Raw genomic sequence first — 18,983 nt, 5'->3', positions numbered from 1 at the left:
AATACATGGAAATTAAACAAGTTCCTGAACAACTAACTGAAGTGTCAAAGATTATATTTAAGGGAAAATTTTTAAATATCTTTAGGCAAATGAAAAAGGAAAAATAAAATCCAGAAAAATGTATGGAATTCAGCAAAACCAATTCTTTTTAAAATTTTTTTTAAAATTATTTTATTCAGCCTTATTTATTTATTTATTTTAATTTGACCAGAGTTGGGGGGCGGGGGGAGAGAGAGAGAGAGAGAGAGAGAGAGAGAAACAAGGCCACTAGGTCTAGGACTCAAACCATGGTCAGCCATGTGGGAGTTCAGAGCCCTTAACCACCACACTATCTGCAGCTTCCAAAAGCAATTCTTAAAGAGAAATATATAGCAGTAAATACCTAAAGAAAAAGAGCAAAAATTTGATATAAACAACTTAAAATTACACCTCAAAGAACTATTAAAAAAAAAAACAAGAACAAACTAAGCATGAAGTTAGTAAAAGGAAGGAAATGATACAGATGAGAGTAGCAATAAACTAGAAATTGCTGCAGAATACTCATTAGCACATGGAGCATTCTCTGCAAAACAAGTCTCAAAAAATTTAGAACATAAATCACATTGATTATCTTTTCTGACAATAATGGAATGAAAATAGAAGTCAGTAACAAGAGGAACTTTGGAAAACTATACAGATACATGGAAACTGAACAACATGCTCCTGGATGACAATGGGATCAAAAAAGAAACTAAAAAAGAAATTTTGAAAGTTTTTGAAACAAATTAAACTCAAAGCATAACATAGCCAAAGGCTATGTGATACAACCAAAGCAGTAATAAGAGAAAAGTTTGGGGCCGGCAGGCGTTGTGGTGGTTAAGGGTGCTGGACTCCCACATGACCAGCTGTGGTTCTGTCCCAGAACTGGCGGCTTGCTTTTTCACTTTCCCTCTTTCTCTCTCTTTCTCTCTGTTTCTCTCTCTCACTCTGTCCCTCTCTGAGCAAATTAAAATGAATAAATAAAGAAATAAAGTAAACTAAAATAATTCTTTTTTTAAAAAAAGAAAATTTACAGCAATAAGTGCCTATTTCAAGAGAACTGATTTAGAATAAGCACCCTAATAATGTATCTTTAGGAATGAGTAATGTAAGAACAAACTAATTCAAAATTGTTAGAAGGAAAAAATAATTAGAATCAGAACAGAAATAAATAAGAGACAAAAAATTTAATATAAAAGGTCAACCAAATGAAAGTTGTTTTTTAAAGAGATAAATAGCACCAACAAACATTAGTTAGATTAAGAAAATAGAGAAGATGCAAACGAAATCAGAAATGAAAAAGGAAACATTACAATGGTTACCATAGAAACACATAAAATTATTAGATACTATTATGAAAAACTACATGCCAATAAGCTGGGAAACCTAGAGAGAAGAAATTCCTAGAAAAATGCAAACTACCAAGATTGAACTAGAAAGAAATAGAAAGCCTAAATAGAACAATAACAAGTAATGAGATTGAATCAATAATAAAAGTCTCCTAACAAAGAAAAGCCCAGGTCTGGATGGCTTCACTGATGAATTTTACAATTTTTTTTAAAAAAATACTTTTTATTTGTTATTTTATTTTCTACTTTGATGAGAGATGGAGAGAGAGAAAAAGTGAGAGAGTAAGCTGTTAGGTCCGAGACTCAAACCGTGGTCAGCCATGTGGGAGCCTAGCACTTTAACCACCATGCCACCTGCCGGCCCCAAATTATACAAATCTTTTTGTTTTATATTTGAGAATTGTTTTTATTTAACTTTATTTATTTATTTTAATTTGACCAGAGAGGGACAGAGAGAGAGAGATAGAGTGAGTGGAAGTGAGCAAGCAAGCCGCCATATCTGGGACGTGAACCGCAGTCGACCATGTGGGAGTCCTGTGCTCTTAACACCATGCCACCTGCCAGCTCCACAAATCTCTTAAAGAAGAAATAATAGCAGTTCTTTTCTTTTTCCTTTTAAATTTTTTTAAAAAAGAATCATTTATTTAATTCCAATTGTTATTATTGTTTTTTTTATTTGACCAGACAGAGAGAGAAAGGGAAAGAGAGAAAGCAAGCCGCCAGGTCCAGGACTCAAACCATGGTCAGCTATGTGGGAATCCAGCGCCTTTAAACATCATGCCACCTGCCGACCCCAGTAGTTCTTTTCAAACTATTCCAAAAGATCTAAGAAGAGGAAATCCTCCCAAACTCTTTATACAATGACATCATTACTTTCAAACCAAAGCAGACAAGAATATAAGAACAACAAAAAACCTATAGACCAATACTCTGATGAGCATAGATGTAAAAATTCTCAACAAAATATTAGCAAACTAAATTAAATAGAAAATAAAGAGGCAAGACTTTTGTGGGACACAGGAATGGGCGATTATCTGTTGATGAGAACGTGTATGGTATCTTGAACTGGACTGGTATGAAGTGTATTCATGTTGTGCAAATTCACTTTACAAGCTGTAGTGATGTATGGTGATTGAATGTACAAAATAAAATAATAAAAAAAGATTATACACCAGGATCAAATAATATTTGTCCCTGGGAGGCAAAGATGCTCCAACAAACACAAAACAATAAACATGATACAGCATATCAACAGAAATAAAGATAAAAATAATGTGATTATATCAATCAATGAAGAAAAGCATTTGATAAAATACATTATTTTGTGATGAAAACTTGCAACAAATGAGGTATATAAGGCATATATCTCAACATGATTGAGGGCATATATGACAAACTCATAGCTAAAATCTTACTGAATGAGAATAAGTTGAAAGCTTTTCTACTGAGAACTGGAACAGTAAAAGAATGTCCACTTTTCCCACTCCTGTTTAACATAGTACTGAAAATCTTAGCTAAAGCAATTAGGTAAGAGAAAGAAATCAAGATGATTCAAGTTGGAAAGGAGGAATTTAAATTGTCCCTATTGACAGATAACATGATCATATACATGGAAAACTCTCAAGAACCCACTTAGAAACCATTAGAACTGATGAATGAACTCAGTAAAGTCGTAGAATACAAAATTAGTGCACAATAATTAGTAGTGTTTTTATACACCCAATTAAAAATTATTTTAAAATGAAATCAAGAAGATAATCCCATTTATAATACACACACACACATGCACATGCACACACACATGCACTGTTACACAAGAAAAACAAAAGCCCTTGGGAATAAATTTAACTAAGGAGGTGAAAGAGCTCTACAACTGAAAGTATAAAATACTGATGGAAGCAATACAAAAATACCTAGAAAGAAATTAAAAGACATTTCATATTCATGGATTAGAAGAATCAATATTGCTAAAATGTCAGTACTACCCAAAATGATCTACAGATTCAATGCAATCCCTATCAAGAGACCAATGATATTCTTAATAAAGATAGAAAAAAAAAGGTCATGAAATTTGCTGGAAATCACAAAGGATCATGAATAGTTAAAGCAACTCTGTTGCAAAAGAACCAAGTTGGAGGTATCATACCATCTGACTTCAAAGTACATACAAGTTCATAACTAAAAAAATGTGCATGTACTGCCACAAAACCAGATACATAGACCATTGGAGCAGAGTAGAGAACCCAGAAATAAATCCACAAACATAACACCAAATCATTTTTCACATAGGTCTCAAGAACATTCACTAGGTAAAGGACAGTCTCTTCAATAAAATTTATCAGGACATTGGATAGCCATATGGATCAGAATGAAACTAGACACCTATCTTTCACCATATACAAAGCTAACTCAAAATTGATTCAAGACTAAAACCATTGGGGCATCTAGATGGTGTGGTGGCTAAGGCAGCTGGATCCTACATGGCCTAGATCATTGTTCAAGTCTCAGACCCAGCAGCTTGAAAAACAGTGGGGATGTGTGCATGCATGCCCAAAATCCCAAGAGAAGAATGGAGAAGAAGATTGTGGCTTGGCCATATCCTCTGGGAGGCAATTTCTCTTTCTCTCTCTCTCTTTCTCTCTTTCTGTGATGAGTGCATGTACCCTGTAGTAAAACTAAAAACAAAAATGTGAAAGACATTAAATTACTAGAAGAAAACAGAAGCAATATTTTAGAACACTGGTCTGGCAAAGATTTTTGAAATAAAACCTCGAAAGCATGAGCAGTAGCGCAAAAGTAGACAAATGGGATTATATCAAACTAAATTACTTTTGTGCAGCAAAAGAAACAATAGATAATGAAGAGACAATATACAGAGAAATAGAAAGTATGTGCAAGTTACACATTTGATAAAGGATTAATAGTCAGAATACACAAGGAACTCAAACAGCGCACTTGCAAAAAAAAAAAATCTATATAAATGTCCAGAAGGCACATGAAAAAATATTCAACATTACTAATAATCAGGGAACTGAAAATCAAAATCACAATGAGGTGCCACCTTGCCCAGGTGGCAAAAAGACAAAAAATAATGAAATGTTGGCATGGTTGTGAAAAAAAGACTCTTAACACTATCTATGGGAATGTAAATTAGTATGGGCCATTATATCAAACAGTACAGAGGCTCTTTAAAAAAACATTATGATCTTTTAATCCTACTAGATCAAGGGAAGGACGGCAGTATGGCAGAGATACAATATATATGCTCCCATGTTTATTATAGCACTATTTATGAAGGTTAAGACATAGAATCTAAGTACCCAACATGTGATGAATGCTTAAAGAAAATATGGTATACATGACAATGGAATACTTATTCAGTCATATAAAAGGCTAAAATCCATTTCTGAGAAGCAATATGGGAGGGACCAGCAGTTGGCATAATGGCTATGTTACTGGACTCCCATGCAGTCGACTGTGGTTCGAGTCCTGGGCCTGGTGGCTTATGTGTGCCCAAGATCCCAAGAGGAGAATGGAGGAGAAGGGCCCGCCCCCCCCCCCCCCGGGGGGTGAGTTCTGGCTTTCTGTTTCTCTGTCTCTCTCTGTCTTTCTGGCAAGTGCATGCGCCCTATTGCAAATACCTCTCAAAAAAAAAAAAAAAAGCAATATGGATGAACCTGGAGAAAATAATGCTGAGTTAAATAAATCAGGCACTGAAGGACAAATGCTATGTTCTCACTCATTAGTGGAAGCCAAAAGAGTTTATTGCATAGAAGTGAAGAATGTGACGGTGTATGTCAGAAGTGGGAAAGGGAAGAGGGATTGGAGATAGGGAGATGTGGGAGAACTTGATTAACAGACACAAGAGTGCATATAGATAAGTGGGATGAGTTCTAGAGCACTACAGTACCAAAGAGTGATGATAGTTGGACCCAATTCAATGTATACTTTAAAATAGTGAGAAGAGCGTGTTTTGAATGAGCACAGCAGAAAATAATGATAAATGTTTGACATAGCAGGTATGTTTATTGCCTTGACTTCATCATTATACAATGTAATGTTTTGAAAACTGTATTCTCCCTGATAAATATGCACAACTTCTACATGTAAATAAGAAACTATAATCAAAAGGAAATTTAAAAATATCCTGTTTCCAATAACTATAAAAACTAAAATGTGTAGGAATGAATTTAACCAATGTTGTGAAAGATCTGTATTCTTTTTTTCTTAAACCTTTTTTTTTTAAATTAAAAAAATTATTTATTTATCCACTCATTTATTTATTTTTTTAATTTGACCAGAGAGAGACACACAGAGAGAGAGAGAGAGGAAAAGTGAGAAACCAAGCCACCAGGTCCAGGACTTGAACCGTGGCCGGCCATGTGGGAGTGTCCAGCACCTTAACCACCACGCCACCTGCTGGCCCCTGAAAGATCTGTATTCTTTTTTTCTTAAACCTTTTTTTTTTAAATTAAAAAAATTATTTATTTATCCACTCATTTATTTATTTTTTTAATTTGACCAGAGAGAGACACACAGAGAGAGAGAGAGAGGAAAAGTGAGAAACCAAGCCACCAGGTCCAGGACTTGAACCGTGGCCGGCCATGTGGGAGTGTCCAGCACCTTAACCACCACGCCACCTGCTGGCCCCTGAAAGATCTGTATTCTTTTTTTCTTAAACCTTTTTTTTTTAAATTAAAAAAATTATTTATTTATCCACTCATTTATTTATTTTTTTAATTTGACCAGAGAGAGACACAGAGAGAGAGAGAGAGGAAAAGTGAGAAACCAAGCCACCAGGTCCAGGACTTGAACCGTGGCCGGCCATGTGGGAGTGTCCAGCACCTTAACCACCACGCCACCTGCTGGCCCCTGAAAGATCTGTATTCTTTTTTTCTTAAACCTTTTTTTTTTAAATTAAAAAAATTATTTATTTATCCACTCATTTATTTATTTTTTTAATTTGACCAGAGAGAGACACAGAGAGAGAGAGAGAGGAAAAGTGAGAAACCAAGCCACCAGGTCCAGGACTTGAACCGTGGCCGGCCATGTGGGAGTGTCCAGCACCTTAACCACCACGCCACCTGCTGGCCCCTGAAAGATCTGTATTCTTTTTTTCTTAAACCTTTTTTTTTTAAATTAAAAAAATTATTTATTTATCCACTCATTTATTTATTTTTTTAATTTGACCAGAGAGAGACACAGAGAGAGAGAGAGAGGAAAAGTGAGAAACCAAGCCACCAGGTCCAGGACTTGAACCGTGGCCGGCCATGTGGGAGTGTCCAGCACCTTAACCACCACGCCACCTGCTGGCCCCTGAAAGATCTGTATTCTTTTTTTCTTAAACCTTTTTTTTTTAAATTAAAAAAATTATTTATTTATCCACTCATTTATTTATTTTTTTAATTTGACCAGAGAGAGACACAGAGAGAGAGAGAGAGGAAAAGTGAGAAACCAAGCCACCAGGTCCAGGACTTGAACCGTGGCCGGCCATGTGGGAGTGTCCAGCACCTTAACCACCACGCCACCTGCTGGCCCCTGAAAGATCTGTATTCTGAAAACTATAAAACACTGATGAATGAAATCGAAGATGACACATGTTCATGCACTGGAACAATTGATTTGGTAAAATGTGCATTTTACCCAAAATGATCTAGATTCATTGAAAATTCCAATGACATTTTTTTATAGACAAATCAATTCTAAAATTCATATATAACCACAAAAGACCCCCAGAAAAGCCAAAGTAATCTTTAGCAGAAAGAGCACAGTTGAAAGAATCACAATATTTGACTTCAAGATATACTACAAAGATTTAATAATGAAAACATCATGGTACTGACATAAGGACAGAAACATATACCAATGGAAAAAGAGTAGGAATTCCAGAAATAAACATGTGCGTATATGGTCTATTGATTGTTGACAAAAGTGCTAAAGAATGGTGCTATAATGAGGAAAGGACAGTCTCTTCGATAAATGATTTTGGGAAAACTGAATATGCACACAAAGAAGGATGAAATTAGACCCCTCTCTTACACCACATATGAATATAGTCGAAATGAACTAACGACAGAAACGTAACACCTGAAACTGAAATTACTAGCAGCAAAAATGAAGTCAAAGCTTCATGACTTTGTTTTGGTCACTTATTTTTTTGGATATGACCCAACAAGCACTGGCAATAACAACAAAAGAGATAAATAAGATTATAGCAAATAAAATAGCTCTTGTGTTGCAAAGGAAACAATCAACAGAGTAAAGAAACAACTTTTGGAATGGGAGAATATATTTGGACACCTTATATTTGATAAGGGATTAATATTCAAAGTGTATAAGGACTCAATATAATAGCAAGAAAACAACCTCATTAAAAAATAGTCGAAATACTTTAATAGGCATTTCTCAAAGTAAGACATATAAATGGCTGTTATATGAAAAACTTCTTTTTAAAGAATTATTTTACTTATTTTTTTTTTTTTTGTCTGACCAGAGAGAGCTAAAGTGAGAAAGCAAGCCACCAGGTAGGAGCCCAACACCTTAACCACCACGCCACCTGCTGGCCCCTGGAAAAAAAAATTTTTTTTTTCTTTATTGGAGAGGTTTTTGCTATAGGTTGCATGTGCTCGCCAGAAAGAGAGACAGACAGAGAAACAGAAAGACAGAAAGCGAGAAATCACCCCTCAGGGGGGATGGCTATGCCACAATCCCTTCTCCTCCATTCTCCTCTCGGGATCCTGGGCACGCACGCACACGTGCCAGCGTGAGTTTAAGCCACTGGGTCCAGGACGTGAACCACGGTCGACTACATGGGAGTCCAGCGACATAGCCATTATGCTAACTGCTGGTCCCAAAATTCTTAACCTCACTCATCCTCAGAGAATTGCAAGTTAAGAACAAAATGAATTGGAATAGCTACTATAAAAAAGACAAAAGGAAACAAATGCCAACAAGAATGTGGAGAAACTCTTGCATGTTGTCAATGGGAATGTAAATAAATATGGCCATTATTGAAAACAGTATGAAGGTTCTTCAGAAATTAAAAATAGAACTATCATATGAATCAGCACTCCTACTACTGGGCATGTGTTCAACCAAAGTGAAATGTCCAAGAAATATCTGTACTCTCATATTTATTGCACCATTATTCACCACAGCCAAGACAGATTATCACTTACATTTCAGTCAACAACTAAATAGATAAATAAAATTTGTATGTAATATGTAAAATATTATTCAGTCTTTAAAAAAATTAGTGTGGGCTGGCTTCATGGTAAAACAGTAATGGTAAAACAGTAACTTAGAAGCTGGATTCCACATAGCAGCCATGGTTAAATCTCTGGCCTGGTCAGGCTGAAACATGCGGCATGCATACCAGCACCCAAGACCCAATGGGCTGGAGGACTGGAGGAAAGGGAGTGTAGTGTCACTGGACTGTTGCTTCCCAACCTTCCTGGTACTAGAGACTGACCTTTTGGAGACCATCTCTCCATGGATTAGGGAAGAGGGTAGGTCCTAGGATGACCCATGTGCACCACATCCACTGTGCACCACATTTCCATCACCGCCACATTACAAAATACAATGAAACATTTACACAGTGATAGGGCTCATGCTCCTTTGAGAATCCAGTACTGTCACTGATCTGACAGAAAGCAGAGCCCAGGCAGCAATGCTGTGAGTGATGAGCAGTGGCTGCAAACACAGAGAATCGCTTGCTCTCCCACCATCTACCCCCACCGTGCAGCTGATGGACCAGTACTGGTCTGTGGCTGGGGCTTGAGGACCCCTGGGCTAGACCCTGTCGGGCAGAAGTTCCCAACCTCTAGGCCAAGAACTGGTATTAATCCTTATTATTACAATTTAATAAGTATTAAGTGCACAATAAATGTAATGCACTTGAATCATTCCCAAACCCCTATCCCCCACTTCGTGGAAATATTATCTTCCAGGAAACTGGTCCCTGGTGCCAAAAAGGATGTGGACTGTTGCTGTAGAGGACGTTCCTCTCCCTCTCTTTCTCTTTCACTCTCATATGCATGTGCTCACACTTCATCATGAATAAAGAAGAAAAAAAATGTTTTAAAAAAGGAAATCTTATCATTTGCAACATGAGTGATGGATGAACTTGGGGGTCATTATGTTCAATGAAGTAGGCCAGGCATTTAAAGACAAACACCACCTGATCTCTCTCATATATGAAATCTAAAAGAGTTGAACCTAAGGTAAAATGGTGATTCCCATGGGTTGGCTGGGTGAAGACAGGCCTTTGGAAAAAATGCCAATCAAAGGATACAAAATTTCAGTTAGGTAGGAGGAATAAATTCTAGAGAACTATTGTACAGCATGGTGACTATAGTTAGCAACAAAATACTGTGTTCTTGAAAATTGCTGAGAGTAAATTTAAGAGTTCTTACCACCAAAATGATAAGAACATCAAGAATGCTTATGGGGGGACCAGCAGTTAGCATAATGGCTATGTCGCTGGACTCCCACGTAGTTGACCACGGTTCGAGTCCCGGACCCAGTGGCTTAAACTCACGCCGGGCGCGTGTGCTTGCATGCCCAAGATCCCGAGAGGAGAATGGAGGAGAAGGGATTGCGGCGTGGCCATCCCCCCGGGGGGTGATTTCTCACTTTCTGTCTCTCTGTCTCTGTCTGTCTGGCGAGTGCATGCGCCCTATAGCAAAAACCTCTCAAAAAAAAAAAAAAAGAATGCTTATGGAATTAGCTTGATTTAGGCATTCCACAATGTATACATATTTTAAAACGTGTTAGGCACAATAAATATATACAATTTTTATTTTTCATTCTAAAATTAATTTTTAAAAAGAACAAGCAAGGCCAAGTATTTCCAAGTTCTACAACTTGGAAAAAATACATAGTAGAGCTTGATTTTCAAGTCACTAGGTATTAATACAAAAATCAGTGGAGAAAAAAAGTCTGGCAATATACTAAATATAAATAAGATGGCATTTAAAATCAATAAGAAGAAATTATTCAGTAAATGATACTGGTACATCTGGGTAACCATCTGAAAAAAATAAATAAACCTAGATCTTTTACTCACTTCTTACATCAAAACACATTGTAGAAAAATGAAAGATTTTAAAATAAGGCATTAACTGAAATAGTATTAGAAGATATTGGGGGAGAATATTGGGTGTGGGATATATTTCTAAGCAAAATGCAAAACTCAAATCACAGTGAAGAGACTAATAGATTAGATTACATGAAAAATACTGCATTAAAAAAATTGCTACCAGAGGATATCAACCCATGAGTAGGAAATAATAATTTTAATATACATGACAGTTAATTTTGGAATCTATAAAGCACTTTTATACATCGTTGGATAAAAATGAAAAACAATGTAAAAATGAAAAAGATCAATGAACAGTTCACATGAAGAAAAATGGTTTATAAATATATGAAGTGATATTCAGTCTTGCTTATAAGTGAAAGGAATGCAAATTTAACAGCATGAGCTACTACTAAGTGTTAAGACTGGAACAATAAAACACTGCTGAGGCTCTGTTCCTTACACTCGTCCGTTAAACTATAACGTGGTGCAAACATCTTTCACCTTCTTAGTTATGTGTTAAATTTATAGTTTCTTCAAATTAAATGTAAGTGGTATGGCAAAGTTACGGTATCATGGGTGTTATTGTTTAGCATAAGGCTTAGGGTAAAAAGGTCAATTTAAAGGGAAAAATGTAAATATGAAGGGTTAACATATTCTGAGTGCTTAATGTGCTTGAGAAACGATTCTTTGTGCTTTGTACATACTTAAATCCTCCAAATACTCTATGGGGTAGATACATATATTCTGCTTAGATTTTAAAAAGCAGAAGCAAAAAGTACAGGCTTTGTTTATTTTTTACCAGAGAATGTGTATGCTTGCCAGAGAGAGACAGAGGGAGAGGGAGAAAGCATCCCCCAATGGGCGTGGCCATGCTGCAATCACTTCTCCTGCGTTTCTCTTTCCTATTGGGATTTGGGGCACACATGTACACGTGCCCAGCATGTTTTTCAAGCCACCAGGCCTGGGATTCCAATTGCACAGTCAGCCATGTGGTATCTGGCTCCCTTGACCACTAGCCCATGGCTGGCCCAACTGAATGGATTTTTAAAAACAAAAATGCGTTACCTATGTCTCATTCAGGTTAAATGCCATTCTAACTACGTAATATTTATTAATGGTTATAAACCAGTGATATTTATATACTGGAACAGCAGATCTTTAACCAGCTTAGGGTGGGATGTGGATAGCACCTGAATAAAGACGACACTGGGCCCTGCTCCTAAAACCGTCCTAACAAGAACAAGGTACTTGACCTCTGAGCGTTCCCTTTCCTTTGATTACGAAATGAAAAGTGAAAGGGAATCCAGGTACATATTATATTACAGGCTGAACCATGTGAAATTGCCAATAGGTCTTTGGACCTACAAAACAGCAATGTCATATGATTCAAACTAAGATACACTTTGTTTCTCTATCAGGTTCAAAATCACATATTTCTGCAGCAGAACTGTAAAGGGAGAGCAGCACCAATTTACTACTGTCAGCTGTTTGGTTTTTATCTAAGTCCTTTTCCATTTTAAATTCATACAGTGGCTTACTGCTCCTGCTGGTGTTTTTTTGTTTTTTTTTGTTTTTTTTTTTGAGAGATTTTCACTGTAGGGCGCGTGCGCTCGCCAGACAGACAGAGAGAGACATAGAGACAGAAAGCGAGAAATCACCCCCCAGGGGGGATGGTCACGCCGCAATCCCTTCTCCTCCATTCTCCTCTCGGGATCTTGGGCACGCACGCACACGCGCCCGGCGTGAGTTTTAAGCCACCGGGTCCGGGACACGAACCGCGGTCGACTACGTGGGAGTCCAGCGACATAGCCATTACACTAACTGCTGGTTCCCACAATCCTTTCTCTTCTATTTCTCCATTCTGTCAGGAGTTAGGGCATACAAGCTCATGGTGTATTTTTCAAACCAAGATGGCCAGGATTTGAACATGCAGCTGGTCACATGAGATCGAGCTCCCTTAACCTCTAGGCAACAGGACTGGCAGGTACTATTTTTTTTTAAGAGAGATTTTTGCTAGAGGGTGAGTGTGCTCACCCGAGAGAGAGACAGAAAGTGAGAAATTAGCCCCCAGGGGGAATGACTACAACACAATCCCTGCTCCATTCTCCTCTCAGGATTTTGGGCATGCACGCACATGTGCCCGGCATGACTTTTAAGTTTTCAGGTCCAGGATTCAAACCGTAGTCGACTATGTGGGAGTCCCGCAACTTAACTATAATACCGTCTGCTGGTCCAGTACTAATGTTTTTAATGCCTACCTTTTCTTCTCATGCTCGCATCTACTTCTAAACTAGTGTTGACACGAATCTTTTCCAAAGCATGGTTTTCCATACCACCCAAAGGATACTTCACAAGAAAATGTGTGAAAGGAATAATATGCTGCTTTTTTTGTTTTTTGAGAGGTTTTTGCTACAGGGCGTGTGCGCTCGCCAGACAGACAGAGACAGAGAGAAGCGAGAAATGAAAGCGAGAAATCACCTCCCGGGGGGATGGCCATACCTGAATCCCTTCTCCTCCATTCTCCTCTTGGGATCTTGGGCACGCACACACACGCACCCAGCATGAGTTTTAAGCCACCGGGCCTGGGACACAAACCGCGGTTGACCACATGGGAGTCCAGCGACATAGCCATTACACTAACTGCTGGTCCGCAAGAACAATATGTTGTTAATACTATAAAGAGGATTTTTTTTTTTTTTTTGGAGAGGTTTTTGCTTCGCTATATGGCATGTGTACTTGTCAGAAAGACAGAGAGAGACAGAGAAACAGAAAGTGAGAAATCCCCTTCCCCCAGGGGGGATAGCCACTCCGCAATCCTCTCTCCTCCATTCTCCTCTCAGGATCTTGGGTACCAACGCACACACACAGACGTGAGTTCAAGCCACTGGGTCTGGGACTCGAACCGTGGTCAACTATATGGGAGTCCAGCAACATAGCCATTACACCAACTGCTAGTTTCAAGAGGATTTTACACAACGCATATTTTAAAGGAGAGAAGGAGAGGAATTAGAAATATGGATGAAAGAGAAGCTGCACGATTCAGATCCTATTTTTTTTTCTTTTTTTGAGAGATTTTTTTGCTATAGGGTGTGTGCACTAGTTGGAGAGTCAGAGATAACAGAGAGACAGGAAGTGAGATGGCCACTCTCCGCCAGGGGAGATGGCCACACCACAACCCGTTCTCCTCCATTCTTCTCTTGGGATTTTGGCCACACATGCACATGCACCAAGCTGAGTTTCATGCTGCCAGGGTCAGAATTCAAATCTGTCTGGCGAGTGCACACGCCCTATAGTGAAAATCTCTCCAAAAAAAAAAAAAAAAAAGAAGAGAAAGGATTGTGACCTGACCATGCCCCACGGAGGATACTTTCTCCCTCTCCCTCTCCTGCTTTTCTCTCTGCCTCTCTCTGGAGAGTGTGTGAGTCCTTTGGCAAAAAATAAATAAATAAATAAATAAATAAAATCAGTACTTAGTTTAAGAATTATGTCTACAAAACAGAAACAAGTCAGAAAAATCGTATTTGATCAGAACTCTAAAATGAAAGCTTTTGGATTTAAATTCTTATCTCTTATTTTATATTTCTTAATGTCCTTATTAATCATTCAACTCTAATGTCCTGTCTTTTTTCCATTCTAGAATATTTTTTTTGAGAGGTTTGTGCTATAGAGCACGTGTGTTCGCCAGAAAGACAGAGACAGAGAGATGGAGAGCGAGAAATCACCCACTGGTGGAGATGGCCATGCCACAATCCTTCTCCTCCATTCTCCTCTCGGGATCTTGGGCACACACGCACATGCGCCCAGCATGAGTTTAAGCTGCCAGGTCCGGGATTTGAACCATGGTCGACTACATGGGAGTCCAGCGACACAGCCATTGAGCCAACTGCTGGTCCCTCAGTCTAGAACATTTTAAAGACACAATGCCATTCATTTTAAAAGAGAGAAAGAGAAAAGTTATTTGAGTAGTGGAAGGAGATCTCCAGGGTACTATTGTGCTACATGCCAGTAGAAGCTTTATTAGCTAAAATTTTGACTGAAAGAAAAATACATTCAGATTCAGGAAGATTTATAATTATTGAATGGAAGTTTGCAAGGATTCCTGAACAATATCCCAATAAGTCAATGTAAAATTACTTTGGCAGTATTTGTGCTACCCTGGTTTCCTAAAACAATAAAAAGTAAAATGTTCAATATATTTACACAGACAATGGATTTTCTATCCTCAATCAGAATTAGTTAATTGATTAAGAAGGCTCAAGTGAAAATTAGGTTCTCTTAAAGAGATGCATGTCATAGATGCCATATTGTAATTAAAACGTTTTTAACCTCAGAGGAATGAGCACTGTCCCATCTCATCGATTTTCTATAGAAACTTGAACACACATGCTGTATTTCCATGAAGACTAGAGGAGACACACATTGAATTCCCATATGAACTACCATATGTTTGTTTATTTTTCTACTTAGTGTCTTAGTATTGAGAGATTTTTCTTCATTTGAGTTAAATTCTGTAAACTATGAGACAGTATTTTATGAAAACTGTTTCTGAGGGGAGCAGCAGTTGGCATAATGGCTATGTCACTGTAGTTGACTATGGTTCCAGTCCAGGACCCAGTGGCTTAAACTCACGACAGGCGCGTGTGTGTGCGTGCCCAAGTTCCCAAGAGGATAATGAAGGAGAAGGTGTTGTGGCGTGGCCATCCCCCTTGGGGGGTGATTTCTGGCTTTCTGTCTCTCTGTCTCTGTCTTTCTGTCTTTCTGGCGCATGCATGTGTCCTATAGCAAAAATCTCTCAAAAAAAGAAAAGAAAATTGTTTCTGGGGACCGGCAGATAATGTAATGGTATGTCACTGAACTCCCATGTAGTCATCCATGGTTCGAGTCCCAGACCTGGTAGCTTAAAACTCACCAAATGCATGTTTATGTCTGTGCCCAAGATCCCAAGAGGAGAATAGAGGAGAAGGGATTGTGGTGTGGCCATCTTCCTGGGGGATGATTTCTCACTTTCTGTCTCTCTGTCTCTCTCCATCTCTCTGGTGAGTGCATATACCCTACAGCAAAAAATCTCTCTCAGAAACAAAATGAAAATTATTTCTGAAAAGTAATTACATTTGTGTACTGTGATACAGACTGAGAAAGCTCTAGGTACATCTGAATTCAGGTTCAAGAATACGTATTTTTGGGAACCAGCAGTTAGCGTAATGGCTATGTCACTGGACTCCCATGTAGTCGACCGCGGTTCGTGTCTCATACCCGGTGGCTTAAAACTCACGCCGGGCGCATGTGTGTGCGTGCTCAAGATCCCGAGAGGAGAATGGAGGAGAAGGGATTGCGGTGTGACCATCCCCCCTCGGGGGTGATTTCTCGCTTTCTGTCTCTATGTCTTTCTCTGTCTGGCTGGCAAGCGCATGCGCCCTATAGTGAAAACCTCTCCAAAAAAAAAAAAATACGTATTTTCTGGAGTCAGCAGGTGACATGGTGATTAGGGCACTGGACTTCTAGGTGGCTGTTATGGTTCAAGTCTGGGACTTGGTGGGTTGTTTTTTCATTTTCTTTCTCTCTTTCATGTGCCCTGTAGCAAACTGAAAAAAAAAATTAAAATAATAACTTTTTTTTTTTTTAAAAAGTATTTGCTGATCCCTCCCTAGTCTTTGTTCTGATACATGCTATGGGTAATTGCTTGGAACTTCTAGTTTCCAGGGTCTTACAGGATTACTTCTTTTTTAAAAAAATGTTTTAAAGAATTATTTTATTTAACTTTATTTCTTTACTTAATTTTACCAGAGAGGGACAGACAAGAGTGAGAGCGAGAGTAAGAGAGACAGAGAAAGGGAAAGTGAGAAAGCAAGTTGCCAGGTCCAGGACTCAAACTGCAGTCAGCCATGTGGGAGGCCAGTGCCCTTAACCACCATGCCACCTACTGTGCCCCGCTGCAGTGCTCCAGAACATTCAATGTTGCATTGGTCATTCTTATTTTTTCTTTCTTCCTTCCCTTGCTGCTTCCTCTCTGTTGATCCTTGCCATCCAGACTCCTTGGGTGTATCACAGTGCATATGGCTGGATCTGATATGCTGACTGATGTACGAGAGGAAAAATGAGTGAGTGTGTAGGCAGGCACAGGTGTTCTCTTCAGGCTGGAATTCATCAGTGGTAGGTAAAATGCATACCCTGCTTCATAAAGGGATATGGATTTGCCTGACTAAAGACCTTGGGGCATCTTCATACAGAGACAAGGTAGAAGGAGACACAGGGAGCCCCTCTCCTCAGACATCTTGTTCTCTAAAATCTGAACCCAGGTGGCTGCTCCTAAAGAACTATCCTAGTCTAGGAACCAACCACAGAAGAGGAGAAAGACTGAGAAGAGGAGGTAGGTGGGAGGTTTGAGAGGGAGGGAACTGGAGCAGCCCACGTCTGCAGATAGAAGGAAGCTGACTTGAATGTTTATACCTGCCTCGCCTGTCTCTAGGTTGGAGGCTGAAGAGCTTTCTGTTTAAATTGCTATGTCATTATAAAATTTCATTTTCCATTTATTTTTCCATATAAACTTGCTTTGTGATTGAATTTGCTTTGGTTTTGTTTTCTGCTTTTTTCCTCCTGATTTTGGCTTTATTAATTCCATTTTACCTCTTTTGCAGTTACTACTTTCCTCTTATTATTGCCATTTCACTGTGTATGCTGAAGGCTAATTTTCTACATTTGCTCATAATGATGCAAAATAATACAGAGAAGTCTGATTGTCCTTTATACAAATGGCAACATTTCATAAGTTAAATCACATTCACCTTGAAAGAAATCATGCACTCAATAAATCCTGAGAACTGCTCTCCCCAGGGACTACATGCATCTTAAAAAATGGGACTGACATCTTGTGACTTGTATTTTTAAATGTTATATAATATTTAAGAAGATTACTGTGAAAGTTTGTGTTTTTATTTTCTTAAATCCCATGTGGTCTAAATCCTCACGTACATGTTGTACGCTGTGATACTAGGAGGACTAAACTGACTTGCAATAATGAGCATTGTGAGAAACAAATGCCGGGTTGGAGTAAAAATGAGGGATGAAATAGGCAGTGGGAGCTGAGAATGACGGAGAGCTGTTAAGAACAAATGATCACATGGTGATGATGCTCAGTGAATAAATGTAAAATTAATAAATTAGAAAAAACAAAAACACAAATGAACAGAAAATTGACCCTCTGTAGATCCAATCCAGGCTGGAAACAATTCTTCTAGAAAGGCAGACTAGATGGGCCTGCTCTTGGCCTGGTGGTTAAGATAGCTGGTGCCTACAACATGGCCGACCATGAGGTTCAAGCCCTAGACCCAGTGACTGAGAGACATGCTGGATAAGTGTGTATATGTGTGCCCCAAATTCCGAAAGGTGGGAGAAATGAAGAAGGTATTGCGGCCCCACCATCCCCTATGGGGGACTCTTTCTTATCTCCTTCTCTCTGTCTCACTCTGGTGAACGCAGACGCTTTAGACAAAAAGAGAGAGAGAAAGATAGATTAGAATATATCTTTATTTTTAATTTAATTTAATTTTTTTTATTTTAACCCTGGGAGACTTGAGCATAACTTTGAAATACTGGATTGTCAGAAAAGTCATGATGTATTTTTCTATGTTTTTCTATGCAAAAATGCATCATGACTTTTCCGACAAGCCAATACATTTAGCTTCTATGCAAAAATGCATCATGACTTTTCCGACAGCCCAATACATTTAGGACACTGAAAGTTAAAAACAATAAAATAAAGTTTTTTATTTTGGTGGTTTTGATGGCATCCCTTGGCATAAAGGCCATAAAACAACCAGTTAATATCACCTTTCAAACTCCACAGTGAATTTATTAAACGAAACCAAGACATAAACAAACAAGCAAAAAGCTAATGCATCATGACTTTTCCGACAGCCCAATACATTTAGGACACTGAAAGTTAAAAACAATAAAATAAAGTTTTTTATTTTGGTGGTTTTGATGGCATCCCTTGGCATAAAGGCCATAAAACAACCAGTTAATATCACCTTTCAAACTCCACAGTGAATTTATTAAACGAAACCAAGACATAAACAAACAAGCAAAAAGCTTGTCCTTATTTTTATTATTTTCCTATTTTCTTTCTGCCCTGCTGTATTCTAAGGAGGATTTCAAGTGGAAATCATTAGAATTTTCCACTGTGTTGTGTTTACTGACCTGTGTGCATCTTCTCTCAGGCAATATCCTTGGGGGAATCACTGTTACCTCCATTTTGCAAATGGACACTTAGACATTCAAGGACAGTTATTTACATTATAGTTAGAATAGTGACAGATCTTGAACTTTGATTTAGCTCTTCCAACATAAAAATGACTTTCTACCACAAAATCCCGTGCTGATTCCCTCAGCTAATCAGTGGGCAGACGGGTCTCAGAAGCTTGGTTTCTCAGGGTCACGTCTTCCCCTGTTGGGCATTTCTCAGTTCACTGTGTGGTTTGCAAAGTGAGCACAAGGTGATGCCTGTAGGGAGTCAGCTCTGCGGCAGCAGCTCT

The 18,983-nt window shown here is 38.5% G+C and overlaps 1 protein-coding gene across 1 annotated transcript in view; it reads left to right on the top strand.

The window, feature by feature from the left end:
* LOC102487571 (contactin-associated protein-like 3) overlaps positions 1-18,983 on the top strand; it is a 222,793-nt gene that overhangs the window by 20,049 nt on the left and 183,761 nt on the right. The window contains 1 exon segment of the mRNA XM_027768474.1: positions 9,020-9,207. Coding sequence (XP_027624275.1) covers positions 9,020-9,207 — 188 coding nt within the window.

Source organism: Tupaia chinensis, unplaced genomic scaffold (genome assembly GCF_000334495.1).
Source record: "Tupaia chinensis unplaced genomic scaffold, TupChi_1.0 Scaffold146604_1, whole genome shotgun sequence".
Classification (NCBI taxonomy): Eukaryota; Metazoa; Chordata; class Mammalia; order Scandentia; family Tupaiidae; genus Tupaia; species Tupaia belangeri.
This window is presented reverse-complemented; position numbering and strand designations above follow the sequence as displayed.